At 31.3% G+C, this 15563-nt stretch overlaps 2 protein-coding genes across 2 annotated transcripts; one reads left to right on the plus strand and one right to left on the minus strand.

The window, feature by feature from the left end:
• The first annotated feature begins 144 nt into the window (after positions 1-144).
• LOC107617940 (Endosomal targeting BRO1-like domain-containing protein) lies at positions 145-4671 on the plus strand. Its single transcript, XM_088500015.1, has 8 exons — positions 145-976; positions 1100-2050; positions 2144-2233; positions 2733-2801; positions 2917-3057; positions 3262-3310; positions 3569-3672; positions 3791-4671. Exons 1-8 carry the CDS (start codon positions 293-295, stop codon positions 4304-4306), a joined length of 2604 nt encoding a protein of 867 aa, XP_088356141.1. The 5' UTR covers positions 145-292; the 3' UTR covers positions 4307-4671.
• Positions 4672-5321: 650 nt separating this feature from the next.
• On the minus strand, positions 5322-9085 carry LOC107616820 (S-adenosyl-L-methionine-dependent methyltransferases superfamily protein). Its single transcript, XM_016318738.3, has 4 exons — positions 8912-9085; positions 8647-8766; positions 5890-6558; positions 5322-5805 (listed from the first exon to the last, which is right to left on the minus strand). The coding sequence occupies exons 1-4, from the start codon at positions 9029-9031 to the stop codon at positions 5452-5454; spliced, it is 1263 nt and encodes a 420-aa protein (XP_016174224.2). The 5' UTR covers positions 9032-9085; the 3' UTR covers positions 5322-5451.
• Between the last annotated feature and the right edge of the window lie 6478 nt (positions 9086-15563).

Here is a 15563-nt window from a genome sequence, read left to right on the forward strand (position 1 = left end):
CTTTATATCAAATTGATTATTTGATATCATACGCGTGACATATTGACGAAAAATTCGTGTTTAAAATATTTGTATTTAATCGATTTTTGCCTGTAGATTTATGTAATAGAAATAAATATAGAAAGTAATATATAAATTTATTTTACAAGAAAAATAAGAGAAAGAAAACTGAGCTCATAACATAACTTAACAACTAAGGACAGCAGAGATTTAACCAAACGGTAGAGAGAGAGAAACATCTACTCTACACCCAAATCCCAAACCCAAACCAGTCGCATTTCTCTCTTTCCCGATGGCCGCGACGCCGTCGTCCTCCGCCGCGGGAGCCACCAACATCATGCTCGCAATTTTCGAGAAGAAGACTAATTCCGTCGACCTGTACCGCCCTCTACGCAACTACATCGCATTCAACTACTCCGAGCGTGAGGCCCAGAACCTCGAAGACGATCTCCAAACCCTAAAGCAGCAACGCGCTGACATCGAGCGCCACTCCGATCCCTCCCTCCCTTCCCGCCGGGACCTTCTCCAGTCCTACTTCAGAGCCCTCTGCCTCGTTGAGACCCGATTCCCAATCTCCCCCGACCCGGCGCACGTCAACGCCCTCACCTTCGTCTGGTTCGACGCCTTCAAGCCCAAGCAGAAGTCTTCCCAGCAGAACATCCATCTCGAGAAGGCCTCCGTACTCTTCAATTTGGGAGCAGTGTACAGCCAAATTGGGCTTTCGTATGATCGCAACACCGTGGACGGCCGTCGCCAGGCCTCACATGCGTTTATAGCAGCCGCGGGGGCGTTTGCTTATTTGAGGGATAATGCGTCCATGAAAGCCTCCATTGGAGGATCCGCCACCGTGGACATCTCGGGGGAGTGCGCTGGGATGCTTGAGAAGCTGATGCTAGCTCAGGCTCAAGAGTGCGTCTTTGAGAACAGTATCGCCAAAGGAAGCACGCCAGGTGTTTGTTCCAAGATCTCTAGGCAGGTCGGTTCAGTTTTTGGTTTTGCTGTTTTTGCTTTGATTGAACTTCTGAAATTCTAATTGATTTTGTTTTAGGAATATAAGCTGATGAAGCTAATTAATTGAACTTGTAATTGGATGCTGTAGGTTGGGCTGTATTATGAGGAAGCTTTAGCTGCATTGAATGTTGCACCTTTAAACACACATTTTGATAAATCGTGGATAGCGCATGTCCAGCTGAAATCGGCTTTGTTCTATGCTGAAGCTTGCTTTAGGTATGGACTGGAGCTACATGAAAAAGAAGAAATAGCAGAGGAGATTGCACGACTCAGGAGTGCCATTAACGTGCTAACTGAGGCGAAGAGAAATTCAAAGGGTGCTGCAGCACAGATTCTCGATGCAATTGGCAAGTTAGAGGCCAATATTAACCGAAACTTGGAAAGGGCTGTCAAGGAGAACGACAGGGTTTACCTCATGAGAGTTCCTTCTCCCAGTTCCCTACCACCTCTTGCAGCATTTTCTATGGTGAAGCCAATGGCAATGAGTGAGGTGCTGGATGCAAGCAAAGAGAAGATGTTTGCTAGCCTTGTACCTGACAGTAGTACAAAGGCCCTCTCCAGGTATACTGAAATGGTAGATGACATTATAAGAATGCAGGCTGAGAAGCTACAGCAAGCTAGTGAGCTAACACGAGTTAGGCTCAAGGAAATGGAACTTCCGGATTCTATTCTTGCTTTGGAAGGAAATTTTACTCTTCCAACAAGTCTCAAAGAAGATGTGGAGGCTGTGCAGATCAGTGGGGGACCTGCTGGCTTGGAAGCAGAGTTACAGCAACTGAGGGACCTAAGGAGGGTGAATCAAGAATTATTGGTCCAGACTGAGGAGCTGTTGCAAAAGGAAGCAAGAGAAGATTCTCAATTTAGAAGCCAGTTTGGGACAAAATGGACTAGACCTCAATCAAGCACTTTGACAAAGAACTTGCAGGATAGGCTGAACAGGTTTGCAGGTAACTTGAAGCAAGCTGCTGAAAGTGATGGTCGAATTGAGCGTTCGGTTAGAGAAAATTCGGCATTCATGTCAATCCTTGATGCCCGCCCGGTAAATTGTTGTACTATTTGTTATGATTCATTTGGCTCTTGGTGTGGCTAGGACATGTTGCTCAGTCATTGAACTTCCTATGCACTTTACCAGATTGAATCCGCACTTCCAACCTTGGCAAGGCCGATTATGTCTTTAGATCAAAATGAAGATGCTATTGTGGGATCTCTCAAGCAGAGCCTGGTTAGTTGCTGTTTTTGGTCCTGTTATGGTTATTTTATGATTGTTATATTATGATTTTCAAAGAATAAGATTGACTACCAGTTCTTGAATCAATAATTTATATGACTGTTATTTTTCTCTTAGAATTTTCTGGTATATGTGACAGATTTTTTGCTATATTGGCAATTTCAGTAATATTTTTGTTTTACAGTTCTTCAGTTCATCCTATCTGTGTCATATCGTGGGAAAATGTACTGAGCACTGAATAGCTTTCTTCCAAGTACAGTCGTAATTAAGAAACCTTGCTAAAGCTAGAAAATTCAGGAGGAAAATTTGAGATGTGAAATTGAATGGAGTATTGATTAGAGTTAGCAGTAGGAAAAGGGATTTCAGTTTACAAAAGGAATATTAGTAATATATGTTCTAATTGTTTCATAGGGTTATAATTTTAAAAAATGACTACAACATTGGCATTAGATGTGTTTATAATTCTTATCAAATTTTGTGCTCGCTATTTCAGAGGCAACTAGAAACTCTTGGAGCCCAAAGGGCTGGTCTTGAAGACATGCTTAAAGAGATGAAAAGAAAGGTACACCTGATTAGGATGCTTCTTGTGGAATTTTTTCCATCCTATGTAATCCGTGATTCATGAATCTATAACATGTACTATTTATCTTTGCTTATATTTCTAAAAATATCTTCAGGATGATATATTACCAAAGTTGATGACATCCACTGGCTCTCATGAGGATCTCTTTAAGAAGGAAATAGCAAAATATGACCATATTTGTGAAGAAATAGCTCAAAATATTGAGGCACAGGAGCAACTGTTGATGCAGATCCAGGTATTGCATTATGTGCGCTCACTTAAAAAGAATTGATGCATATTAGAACTTTCTAAGAGAAATATTTCCCAAACTGTCTTGGTGGTTTTTTTTTTCTAAAACAAAATTTTCTGGGGTTCCTTTTTTACTTACTACATTGATTATTGTGAGCAAGCAACAATCTTCAATCATGTGATTCTAACAACCGTTTGCTTCTGTTTACAGGCTCAGAATGATGAATTCTCGGCTCTCTTCAATCTTGAAGACTATAAAGGTATATCGTATTTGGTTGTTCTCCTCAATATTAAATCTGATTTTAATGTGCACAAAACTGAATATTAACCAGCAACAGAAAATTGTTTAAACTGATGCATTAATTAATGGACCTTCTTTTCTATTTCAGTGGTAATAGTTGAAATGGCTCTTATTAGTTCATACAGAATGCTACCCTTTCTTTTTTTTTTTTTTTTTGGTGTAGTCACCCTACTTGTCTGATGGTTGATCTTTTCATGGTTTCCTTGTAATATCTCAGCTTCGCGTGAAAAATGCTATAAGCAGATTGAAGCTGCCATAGCCAAGTTTCGAGAGATAAAAGACAACATTAATGAAGGGTTAAAATTCTATGTTACTCTGCAGGTTAGAACTTATCAACTATGTGTTGATTGAATTCTATTATGCAAGAAATTATCTGAGTATGATTAAATATATGGTTGAAAACAAGTACTTGCTATTTATGCAAATTTCTGTTCGATAGGATGCGATCACAAATGTAAAGCAGCAGAGCAATGACTTCGTAATGACAAGGAACATCCAGTGCAGAGAAATGATTGAAGATGTTCAAAGACAAGTGGCTGGTCTGAGTTTCCAAGATAAAAGCTCAGGTGCTTTTAGTAGTAGCTACCCACCAGTTGGAAGCCAAAACCAAAGACCCAGTACACAACAAACAGATCCTCGTCCCCAAACACCTTATTATCAACCACCTGAGCAGCCTCCGGTTTCTTCCTACGGACAGCCCCTTCCCTCGTATGGTTCAGCAGCGCATCAGCCTCCACCTCCATACCACATTCCACCAACATCTGCCCCTCCATACCAACCCCATCAGGTTCATCAGCAGGCACCAGCAGAGTATGGCCAACCTGCATATCCTGGATGGCGTGGTCCATACTATAATGCGCCGGCTCAGCAACCTGGTTCTGTTCCCAGGCCTCCATATACTGTTCCATCTCCATACCCTCCACCTCATCAAGGTGGATACTATAAGCAGCAATAGTGTTAATCCAACCGTCTTCTATAATAAGAGAGATTATTCTTTCCGTCATCTCCTCAACAAATCGGATTTAGACATACCTGTTATCTTAAAGCTTTAGACCAGCGTGGAGCATCCGTATGTAATTTTTGGGTCGTTTCTGGATTTGTATTTTGATAGTTTGCATTGTCATTGGTTTGTGAATAGTTTATACAAAAAATGTTGTAAGTACAGTTGGTTTATTTCCAATTTTCTACTCTATGCAGAGGGGGGTTCCCCGATCTATACATGCCAACTCGTCCAAAAACATATACTTGTATCACTACATATTCAAAGATTTCTTACCCTCTTTTATGGTATGAGTAGTATCATGTTCGGGATTGTTTGTCTTTCAAAGAATGTACTATGTGGATTGTCCCTTGTGAACTATTATGTTGTAGATTTCTGCAAACTCAACAAAAGAATTAGTTGGATCATAACACGCACAAGAAATACAAGGGGATTAAAAAAGAAATTATTAAAAAAGAAATTATGTTGTTAAGGGGAACATCTTATTTGAACTCTGTTTAATAAAAAGTTCATCTGGTTCTTGGGCTTAAAGAAAACTTGTGCGCATCAAGCCATGAATATTTTGGTACTTGTGGATAGTCAAATATTAAAACATTCATTATCGCTGAAATATAAGATAACTATTTAACTATTTTATGTCATTTATTTTTCTACTACTAATAGAAGAGGTTAGCATAAAATAAAATAATTAATTTTATGTGTGATTGCTAAATTTTAATAATTTTTTTCATTAGCATATTTTTATTATTACTATTCGTAATATTTTATAACACAAAGAACGTGGATTGAACGACAAATAATCGCGTATTTGATCATCTAATCATGTATCATCTACGTTTTGTACATTTTATGACATATATTTAACGGCACCAGAGAATTTGAAGTTGAAAATTGCAAGTAAACATCATTAGCCACTTTGATCTGTTATTGACTTGATACAAATTTTGAACCTCTAATAAACCATTAGATATTTAAGCAAAATTCAAATATAGCATTAATATCCAGTTTAAGATAATTAGTAGTACAAGAATGGAACCAACTCTTTATTATATCCCCATTTACTAATTAAACCTGATGATGTTCACATTGAATAACACAGCCTATGGCCTTGGCTTGTTCTTTCTCCTGAGAAGAACAAACAGCACATCAAGTTTTAGTTTATCTTTGTCCATGATGTCTGGAAATTCCTTAACTTTCTCGGCAAAGCGTTCGAAAAGCTCATCAACTATTTCTGCTCCAAAGTGTTTCTCAATCATCCCTTGCAGCGCAGCTCTGAACCATGAAACAAATATTTGCACAGTTGGCAATGACACCATGTTCTTGAATTCCAATATTTCCATCCACTCAATGCTGAAACATTCATCACATCCTCTAAGAATTTCCTTCACAGCCTTGACAGAAGGGTATATCAAAGGCACATTGAATGAATCCACTTTTTCTTCACTAATCACTCCCTGCATTAATGATAATTAATCAATCAATTTGTTTTTCACTCTTCAAGATATGTAACAAAATAAAGGTTTACTAATTCTTCTTACCACTTTGGCCATATCCACAAGGCAAGTTCCAATGAGTTCAAAAACTTTAGCAGGGTCTACATCTGAATCAAGAACAACATTAGACACAGGAAACTGAAGTAGCATTAGCCCATTTCCCACAAGTTCTTGAGCTCTAGCATGGAGGAAATTCCCCATGTCTTTCCTATACTGAGTTGCATAAGCATCTGCCACTTCCTTAGGTGCATCAGTGTAATGAATCCTCCCTTTGTTACAAGCACTAGAATCTGAGTCTGTGATCTCATTGGGGAGCTTAGAGAGCCAGCAAAGTGCTGCAGAAGAGTGAACCAAATGAAGTGTTTGCTTTGGAAACAAGCGTCCACAGAAAGAGCCAGGAACAGCGGTTGCATAATAGATTCTTTGTTGGGGAAGGTTCTTGAAGAGTGTGTTGAAGTCATTTGAGACTTGATCATTGAAGAGGACTTGGATGTCTGGGATTTGAGAAGCAAGACCATGTGATTGGAATTGGAGTTGTATTGCTTCAGTTATGGTTTGCATTGCAAAGAATGTGTTTGGTCCTGTTGAGCATCCTAAGTCTGCTATGCAAATTGGTGTTGATGATTCATCATTTCCATGAATATGTTCTTTGGGATCAAAGCTTTGTGATATGGCTTCCTGGATCAGTCTTTTACTGCCATCAATCAAACCTTTCTGCAATCAAACAAACATACATTTCGGATTTATTTTGTAATTATAAATTGAATTCATTCAAAAAATAGTCAAAAAACTGTTAGCTGATTTAATATATTTAGTTAAATTGTTAAGTGTAAAGTATATTTTTTGTTCTTGAAGTTTGCCAAAAATTTCAAGAATACCCCTAAGTTTTATTTTGTTTTAATTTTGTCCCAAAAGTTTTCGATTTGCATCAAATATACCCTCGACGGCTAAATTTTAAAAAAATTTAAGACCAATCTAATAATATTGCATGAAAATTATGTTTGATTTACTTGTGTTGAGGGGTTGTTATTATGAAATTGTTGTTGAATCGGTCTTAAATTTTTTGAAAATTTAGTCGTCAAGGGTATATTTGATGCAAATCGAAAACTTTTGGGACAAAATTGAAACAAAATAAAACTTATGGGTATTTTTAAAACTTTTATCAAACTTTAGGGACAAAAAATATACTTTACCCAATTATTAAATATAATATGTGTGAGAAATATTTTATCTATCATCTTCAAATAAAATATTTTATGTATAATTTATTTATCTATAATAAAACTAATAATGATTATCCAATATCAATGATGTATATTTTCTAGATATAGAGTTTAATATAATAACTCTTAATTGGTATTATCTAGAGGAATAAAATAGAATTTGATAGGAGGTTTTATTAAAATGTGTAAAAAAATGAATTCTATGTTAAACACAAATATTAAGAGGTTATATTTTTTCTTTGTATGTTAGCCTCTTAATATTTGTGCTTAATCAAATGAGCTACACTAATCAATATGCTTTCTACTAAAAATGTTGATCCATTAACATTTTGAGATATGAAATTAGGAGCCCAACTACTAATAAAAATAGAGGTTATATTATTGTTATAAATAAATAAATGCATTTTATTATACATATAGTGTATGACAAGATTTAAAATGTCACGGGATATCTTTTTATATAATGTTTTATAGTTTTTTTTCTTTTTTTAGTCAAGATAATAATCTCATATAAAATATCATATAGTTTTGTTTTTTCATAATAATTTTATATTATATGCATTTATTGTTTTATATCTTACTCTATCCGTATCTAGATTTTTCTTTCCTTTGAACCTATCGTGTTCCCATATATATAATATATGGATGGTATATCATGTCTGATAATGTTAATATAGTATTATTATTGGTGCCATGCATTAAGTTATGAGAAATTATATTGGTCTTATCAATTATGAAAAAAATGCACGCAACACACACACGCACGCATATATATATATATATATATATATATAATCGTACGATTACAACCATTTTTTAAATAATCATTCATAGGATTAATATAAAAAATAATTATTTTTATTAATATAATATTATGTAATTGAATACATGTATAAAATAATTTTATGAAAAAAATACACACAATATATATATATATATATAATATCGTACAATCACAATCATTTTTTAAATAATCATTCATATGATCAATATAAAAAATAATTATTTTTATTAATATAATATTATCTAATTGAATACACGTGTAAAATAATTTTATGAAAAAAATGCATGCAACACACACATATATATATAAAATCTACAATCACAATCATTTTTTAAATAATCATTCATATGATTAATATAAAAAATAATTATTTTTATTAATATAACATTATTTAATTGAATACACCTATAAAATAATTTTATGAAAAAATGCACGCAACACACACATACATATAATCGTACAATCACAACCATTTTTTAAATAATCATTCATATAATCAATATAAAAAATAATTATTTTTATTAATATAACATTATCTAATTGAATACACGTGTAAAATAATTTTATGAAAAAAATGCACGCAACACACACATATATATATATATATATATATATATATATATATATATTCGTACAATCACAACCATTTTTTAAATAATCATTCATATGATCAATATAAAAAATAATTATTTTTATTAATATAACATTATCTAATTGAATATACGTGTAAAATAATTTTACACTAAAAATGTATCAAAATTAAATTTATTAATTAATTAGCTTATTATTAATTACCTGAATAATGGAGTTTTTGGCATAACTGTGAGGACCCTCGCCTCCTTTCATTGCATATGATTCATCATCATCCACCACCACCATCTGCTGCCTCATTATCTCAAGATCACTTTTAATGGACTGATGATGATGGCCATCCAAAACAAAACACAAAATATCAAACACATATACATGCATCTTCGATCACCAAATTAAATAAAATAATGTAAACAATTTATGTTAATTATAAGAAAATCTATATATGTCGATGGCATAATTAACTCACCAAGGCATGCATCCTAGTAGGGCGTAACATTGGAAGTTGCATACGTTGTGATTGTGAGAGTGTCCTAATAACACTACTTGCCATGAAATTAATAGGGTGGTTTATCATGAGACTCGTCATTGTGTGGTGCAACAACTAACAATGATGTGTATAACAAGTAATGGATTTGAAGATGAAGTAGCTTCACCACAAGTGTCTCGTATATATAGACCCTAGCAGCAAATCAATAATAATCATTAATTAATTGCATTAAAATTAACACTGTACAAAATTGAATAACCATCAAGAAGTTAACAATTTATATTTTTTTTAAGGGTAAAAATGACGTGAAATTGACAACTAAAAATCGTTAGATGATTTAACAATGGTGGAAACTCAGGTGCAGTTGACTTTACATAAAGTTGATAACTGAGAGCGGTCAGATGATTTGACTGATTTGACTAAATTTTCATCTAACGGTCTTAACTATCAACTTCACGTAAAGTGAACTGCACCTCAATTGACTTCACATAAAATTGATAACTAAGAGCGGTTAAATGATTTGACTAATTTAAATAAATTTTCATCTAACGGTCTTAACTATCAACTTCACGTGAATTTTTATTTTACTCAATATTATTTAATTTGCCGGGGAATTTATTTACCATCTTCAAAATCTACCTGTACAGTTAAACTAAAAGCCATCTTAAGTCTTAACCACGTGCCAACTTGCATTGCATGTGTAGAAGGAGGGTAGGAGCAACATTTATTTGTCATCTTCTTCGTCAAAAATGTCGCACATATAATTTACTTATTATTTATACAATCATGTTATGAATATTATTAAAAAAATAGCTATCAAATTAATTATATGTATAAAATATAGGTTAAAATATATTAAAAATGAGTTGGATAATAAACATATTAAAACATGATTGCATTTTTTTAGGAGTTTAAGGAATTAATGAATGAAAATTCATATTAAAATGTAAAAACATACATTGCAATTTCAACCACGTTCAATAACCGCTAGGCTAGTTTGATGGTTTGCCATGAATTTCTCATCATAAAATATCATTTGTAAAATACTTACTACCTCGTTTTTCAATTCAACGGACGGTCAAATATTAAAGATCATACTAACAGGTCAACTTTTCAATGTCTTAATGTTCAAATCCGAACATTATTGGTTAGGAAAAAGAACGTTTATCAACACATTAATTTTAATTAATGTGAAACTACTGCATGCATGTATATGCTTTATTAATAAAAAAATTAACTAAAAACACGTATTAAAATTAGTAACTAAATAATTATATAAAAAATTATAAATTCTAAATTTAAAATATATTTATTAAGTATTTAATAACTTTTTTCTACTGATAACATTGTGTATCCTTAAATTAATGAGAGTGAAGAGCCATGGACGTTACTGGAAGTCAGACATGCTAGCAAGTAATTTCATTGTCAACAGCAGCCGGCTGCGGAAATTATAAAATGTTAAGTATTACGGTTTTTTAAGATAAACAATGACTTTTAATATAAATAATGAACTTTAAATTAATGTATTATTGAATGCATTATTGAATGCGTTACTATTTTGTTAAAGAGAAAATATCGAAAAACAATTGAACAATGCTTTTTTTAAATAATCTAAATAATAGATTAAAAAATTAATTTTAATTTTAAATTTTTTATTTTAAATTAATTAAATTTATTTATATTTAGTAAACCTAAAATATAATATATTATATTTATATTATTCATAATTTTTATTGTCTATCAGACTTATTTATTTTATCAATTTTTTGTTATTGACTGTTGTTATCCCTACCCCCATCAGGAATATGAGCATTATTTGGGGGAGTATGGTTCTCTGTTTCCATTATTTATTATATATATTAAATCTGTTATTTTTAAATTTAAAACTTCATTATTTTATTTGTATATACTGCAATTTTTTATTTTTACTAAGTTAATTTCTTAAAAATATACAAACTCTAATAAAGATATTAAAAATATTTTTCTACGAAAATATCAAAAACTTCTTAAGAATGTACCGTTTAATTATTATAAAAAATATCTTTATATAACGATAGTTATAAAATTTTTATCGAAGTATTTATCAAACTGTAAAATTTTCAATGTTTTGTGCTGTATTAATTTTTTTAAAAGGTTAAAAGTTTTACCATAACTGATTTCAAAACACTTATTATTGGTACAATTTCGTGATGCCTGCAGTATATTTTTTTTATGGTAAACGTTATTATTTTAATATTAGTGTTTTTGTTAACAACAATTAATTACTCTTCTAATTAAAAAAAAATCCAAATACATATTTTATATGAATATTAGGACATTTTTAAGGTACAGATGCAATTTTAAAGATTTGTCTATGTGGCAAAATCTTAACCACACATTCTAAAGCCACACTTTTCACCTAAAACCGTAACTCTTCACAAAGAAAAGCGTCACCTAATGGAAAAAAGTAAATTAGAAGACTTAAGAGAAGAAATAATTAAGTTATCAAAATTAATAGATCAAAAATTAATGATTTTAACTAATGTTAACTGTAATGACACCGAATTCTTAAAATCAATACAAAATGATTTCTCTCAAAATCTTTATTTTACTATAAGTTTTATTGAAGGACTTCAAAAACCTGAAAAAACTTATTCTTCACACGGAATTTCTAAAAAATGTTATCATGGAAATGATTCACCACATCTCTATCATACCTTTAACCCACAATTAAATTCTATAGTAGACATGCTTGAAGAAATTTTAGTATCCATAAATTTTCAGAGAAATAAGGAAAAAGAGAATCCCAAAGAAGAAAAATTTCAAAATATAATCAACATAACAGATTTAAAAGTAAAACCACCACTAAAATTATGAATATTGAAGAAAAATTAGAAGAAGTTACAATGCTTTTTAAACAATTAAAAATGGCTCAAGAAAATAATATTATGGAACAGGGATTTCAAATAGAAGAAGAATTAAATCCTGAAAATATAGAAAATGAAGAACACATCCTAGATTATTCAAGTGACGAAGAACCAGCAATTCCAATACAAGTAAAAAATGAAGCTGGAACATCTAAGGATAATCAATCTCAATTTAAATGGGAAACAGGTTTTGATAATTATGCTTTTAAAAAAGGATTTATAAATAAAGATTCAAAATATACAAAAATACCATCAAAATATGTTCCTAAAATCCAGGAAATGGAAGGAGATAGAATGCTCGATTTAGACTGTAAAAAGAATGAAAAAGAAATTTTCGAAAACTGGTTAAATTCCTTTTTATTAGAAGCCTTTACCAACCCAAAACTTAGTGAATTGTCTGGAAGAGACATTTGGAATTACATAGGGTTTCATACTAAAGGAACTATAAGAGATTATATGACATCAATAGAAAACCAAATAATAGAAGAATTAGCAACAAAAACAACAGCTTATGATAAGATATTATATATAATGATGATTCTATATAAAGAATTTTTTGGAAAAAATATTATATATCATAAACAAGAAGTCTATAATAAAGAATATCAAGAAGCAAAAAACCATTTAGCTAATATTCAGATATATGATTTATGTAATGTGGAGTCTTATATATGTGAATATAGAATACATTATTACAAATTAAAAGAAGAAGATAAAAATCATTATCTTAGTATGTATATAACAAAATTGCCATATCCTGCTAATGAGTTTATAATGGGAAGATTTATAAGAGAAATAAATAGAGGAACAATTGGAAATAATTTTGGTGGGGCAACATCTGCAATAAGAGAGGAAATAAAAGAACGGTGTATGCAAGAAGCAACTCAAAAAAGATTTGCAAATATAATTAGAATTTGCTGTCAGGATAATGAAGAGATACCTCAAAAATATGGTCTTAATAAAAATTTTCAAAGAAAAAGAAAATATCAATTTAGAAAAAGAAAATACTATCCAAACTGGAGAAAAAAGAGGTATTTTAGAAGGAGAGATAACAATAAAAACAAAAGACAAAAAAGTAACTATTGCCCAAATAAAAAAGAAAATTGTAAGTGTTGGTATTGCCAAGAAGAAGGTCACTATGCAAATGAGTGCCCGAAAAAGAAGGATAAAAAAGATCTTACTAAACAAATAGAAATTGCTAAGTCCTGTTTCATGGAACCATTAGAGGAATCTGATGATAACTTAGACTATATTTTTGAATATGTCTCGGAAACAGACTCAGAGACTGAGTAATAATGCCACATTTATTACTATAAAAATAACAGAAAAGTTTATAAATGCTTTCATAGATTCTGGAGCAACACAATGCTTTGCTAGTTCGAATATAAAACTTGATTGGAAAAAATTAAAGAAACCATTAAGAGTTAGAATAGCTGACAAATCAATACATAAAATTGACCAAAAAGCAGAGATGGTTGAAATTTTTATTCAAAATTATAGGTTCATTGTTCCATCTATATATATGTTAGATTCTGGAATGGATTTTATCATAGGAAATAATTTTTTAAAGTTATATCATCCATTCATTCAAGAATTAACATATATAGTTTTAAAAGCTCCACACGATTCTTCAATAAATCAAAAATCAAAACGTATAAAAATACCAACTACTACTATAGATAAAATCTTAAAATTTAAGATATTTTCTATATTAGAAACATGTTATTTAAATTTATACTTTCAGATAAATATCCCAAAAAATAATCTTGAAATAAAGATAGAAGAACTTTTAGATGAAATTTGTGCTGAAAATCCTTTAGATATTAAAAATACAAATAACGAATTAGTAAGTATTAAATTAAAAGATCCTACAAAAGAGATAAATGTTCCAAATAAAATCCCTTATTCCGCAAGAGATAGAGAAGAGTTTTCATTAGAATGTAGAGATCTTTTGGAAAAAGGAATTATAAGATTAAGTAAAAGTCCTCATGCGGCTCCAGCCTTTTATGTCGAAAACAATAATGAAATTAAAAGGGGAAAACGAAGAATGGTTATTAACTATAAGAAGATGAATGAAGCAACTATTGGTGATGCTCATAAACTTCCAAGAAAAGATTCTATTTTAGAAAAAATCAAAGGTGCAACTTGGTTTTCATCTCTTGATGCAAAATCAGGATATTGGCAACTTCGTTTAGACGAAGAAACAAAAAAATTAACTGCTTTTACTTGTCCAACAAAAGAATCAACAAGTGTGTTACTCTATGAATGGAATGTATTGCCATTTGGATTAAAACAAGCTCCAGGTATTTATCAAAGATTTATGGAAGAAAATCTAAAAGAGTTAAATGAATTTGTTTTAGTGTACATTGATGATATACTAATTTTTACAAAACAGGATAGAGAAGATCATCTTCAAAAATTATTAATAGTTCTAGAAAGATGTAAAGAAAAAGGATTAGTTCTTAGCAAAAAGAAAGCAAGAATAGCAAAACAAGAAATAGAGTTTCTTGGATTAATTCTATCCACTCAAGGAAAGCTAAAACTTCAGCCAAATGTCCTAGAAAAGGTAAATTTATTTCCTAATAAAATAGAAGATAGAAAACAATTACAAAGATTTTTAGGGTGTATAAATTATATTTCTGATCAAGGATTCTTAAAGAATATAACAGAATACACTAAAAGCTTATTTCCAAAAATAAGTACTAAAAAAGAATGGAAATGGGATGAAAAAGATAGTATGCAAATTCAAAAGATTAAAGAATTATGTGAAAAACTTCCAGAACTTTATATTCCAGAAGAAAATGACTACTTAATAGTAGAAACAGATGCTTCAGACATAACCTGGTCAGGATGTCTAAAAGCTAAGAAAGCTATAAAAAGTTTGGAGCAAAGAAAAGAATCACTAGATTCTAAAAATTCCCCAAAGGAATTACTTTGCAGGTATATTTCAGGGACTTTTACTCCAACAGAACAGAGATATACCACTCATGAAAAGGAAACTCTAGCAGCAATTAAATCTCTTAAGAAATGAAAAATTGATTTATTACCCAGAGAATTTACATTAAGGACAGATTCAAGCTACCTAACAGGTTTCATACGATATAATTTAAAAGTTGATTATAATCATGGACGATTGGTAAGATGGCAATTATTTTTGTTACAATATCCAATAAAAATTGAATATATTAAGGGTGACAAAAATGTTATTGCAGATACATTAACAAGAGAATGGAGTTCGTCTACAACGCATTAGATCAAGAAATTCAGAAATATGAACAAGAACTCGAAAAATGCAAGCATTGTCAGCAAATAAGGACACAGATCCAATCCCTCAAGAAGGCCATCGAAGCAATGAAATCAACACAACAACCAAAACCATCAGAGCTCAGTCAGCTAAGCGTGGTGGATAAATCAGGTGAAGAAAATATTCCAGAAAATAAAACAATTGCTGAAATTATCAAAAAATCCACCCAAGATAAAAAATATTATGTAATTTATAATGGCCCCATGAAAGGAGTATATGATGCCTGGGAAAAAGCAGCACCATTTACACATCAATCAAGGATAATTCATAAAGGAGGGTTTTTAACACTGGAAGAAGCAAAGGAATCTTTCAGGGAATATGAAGCTCTTCATCCAGAGCAAACCCTAAAAAGAGCAGATAAAGCTCCAATTCAAACCCAGAGAACAGGGATAATAAGAAACATTCCTACAAGGGCTGAAAT

The sequence above is a fragment of the Arachis ipaensis genome, chromosome B9, assembly GCF_059453495.1.
Source record: "Arachis ipaensis isolate K30076 ecotype BB chromosome B9, ASM5945349v1, whole genome shotgun sequence".
In the NCBI taxonomy this organism is placed as follows: domain Eukaryota; kingdom Viridiplantae; phylum Streptophyta; class Magnoliopsida; order Fabales; family Fabaceae; genus Arachis; species Arachis ipaensis.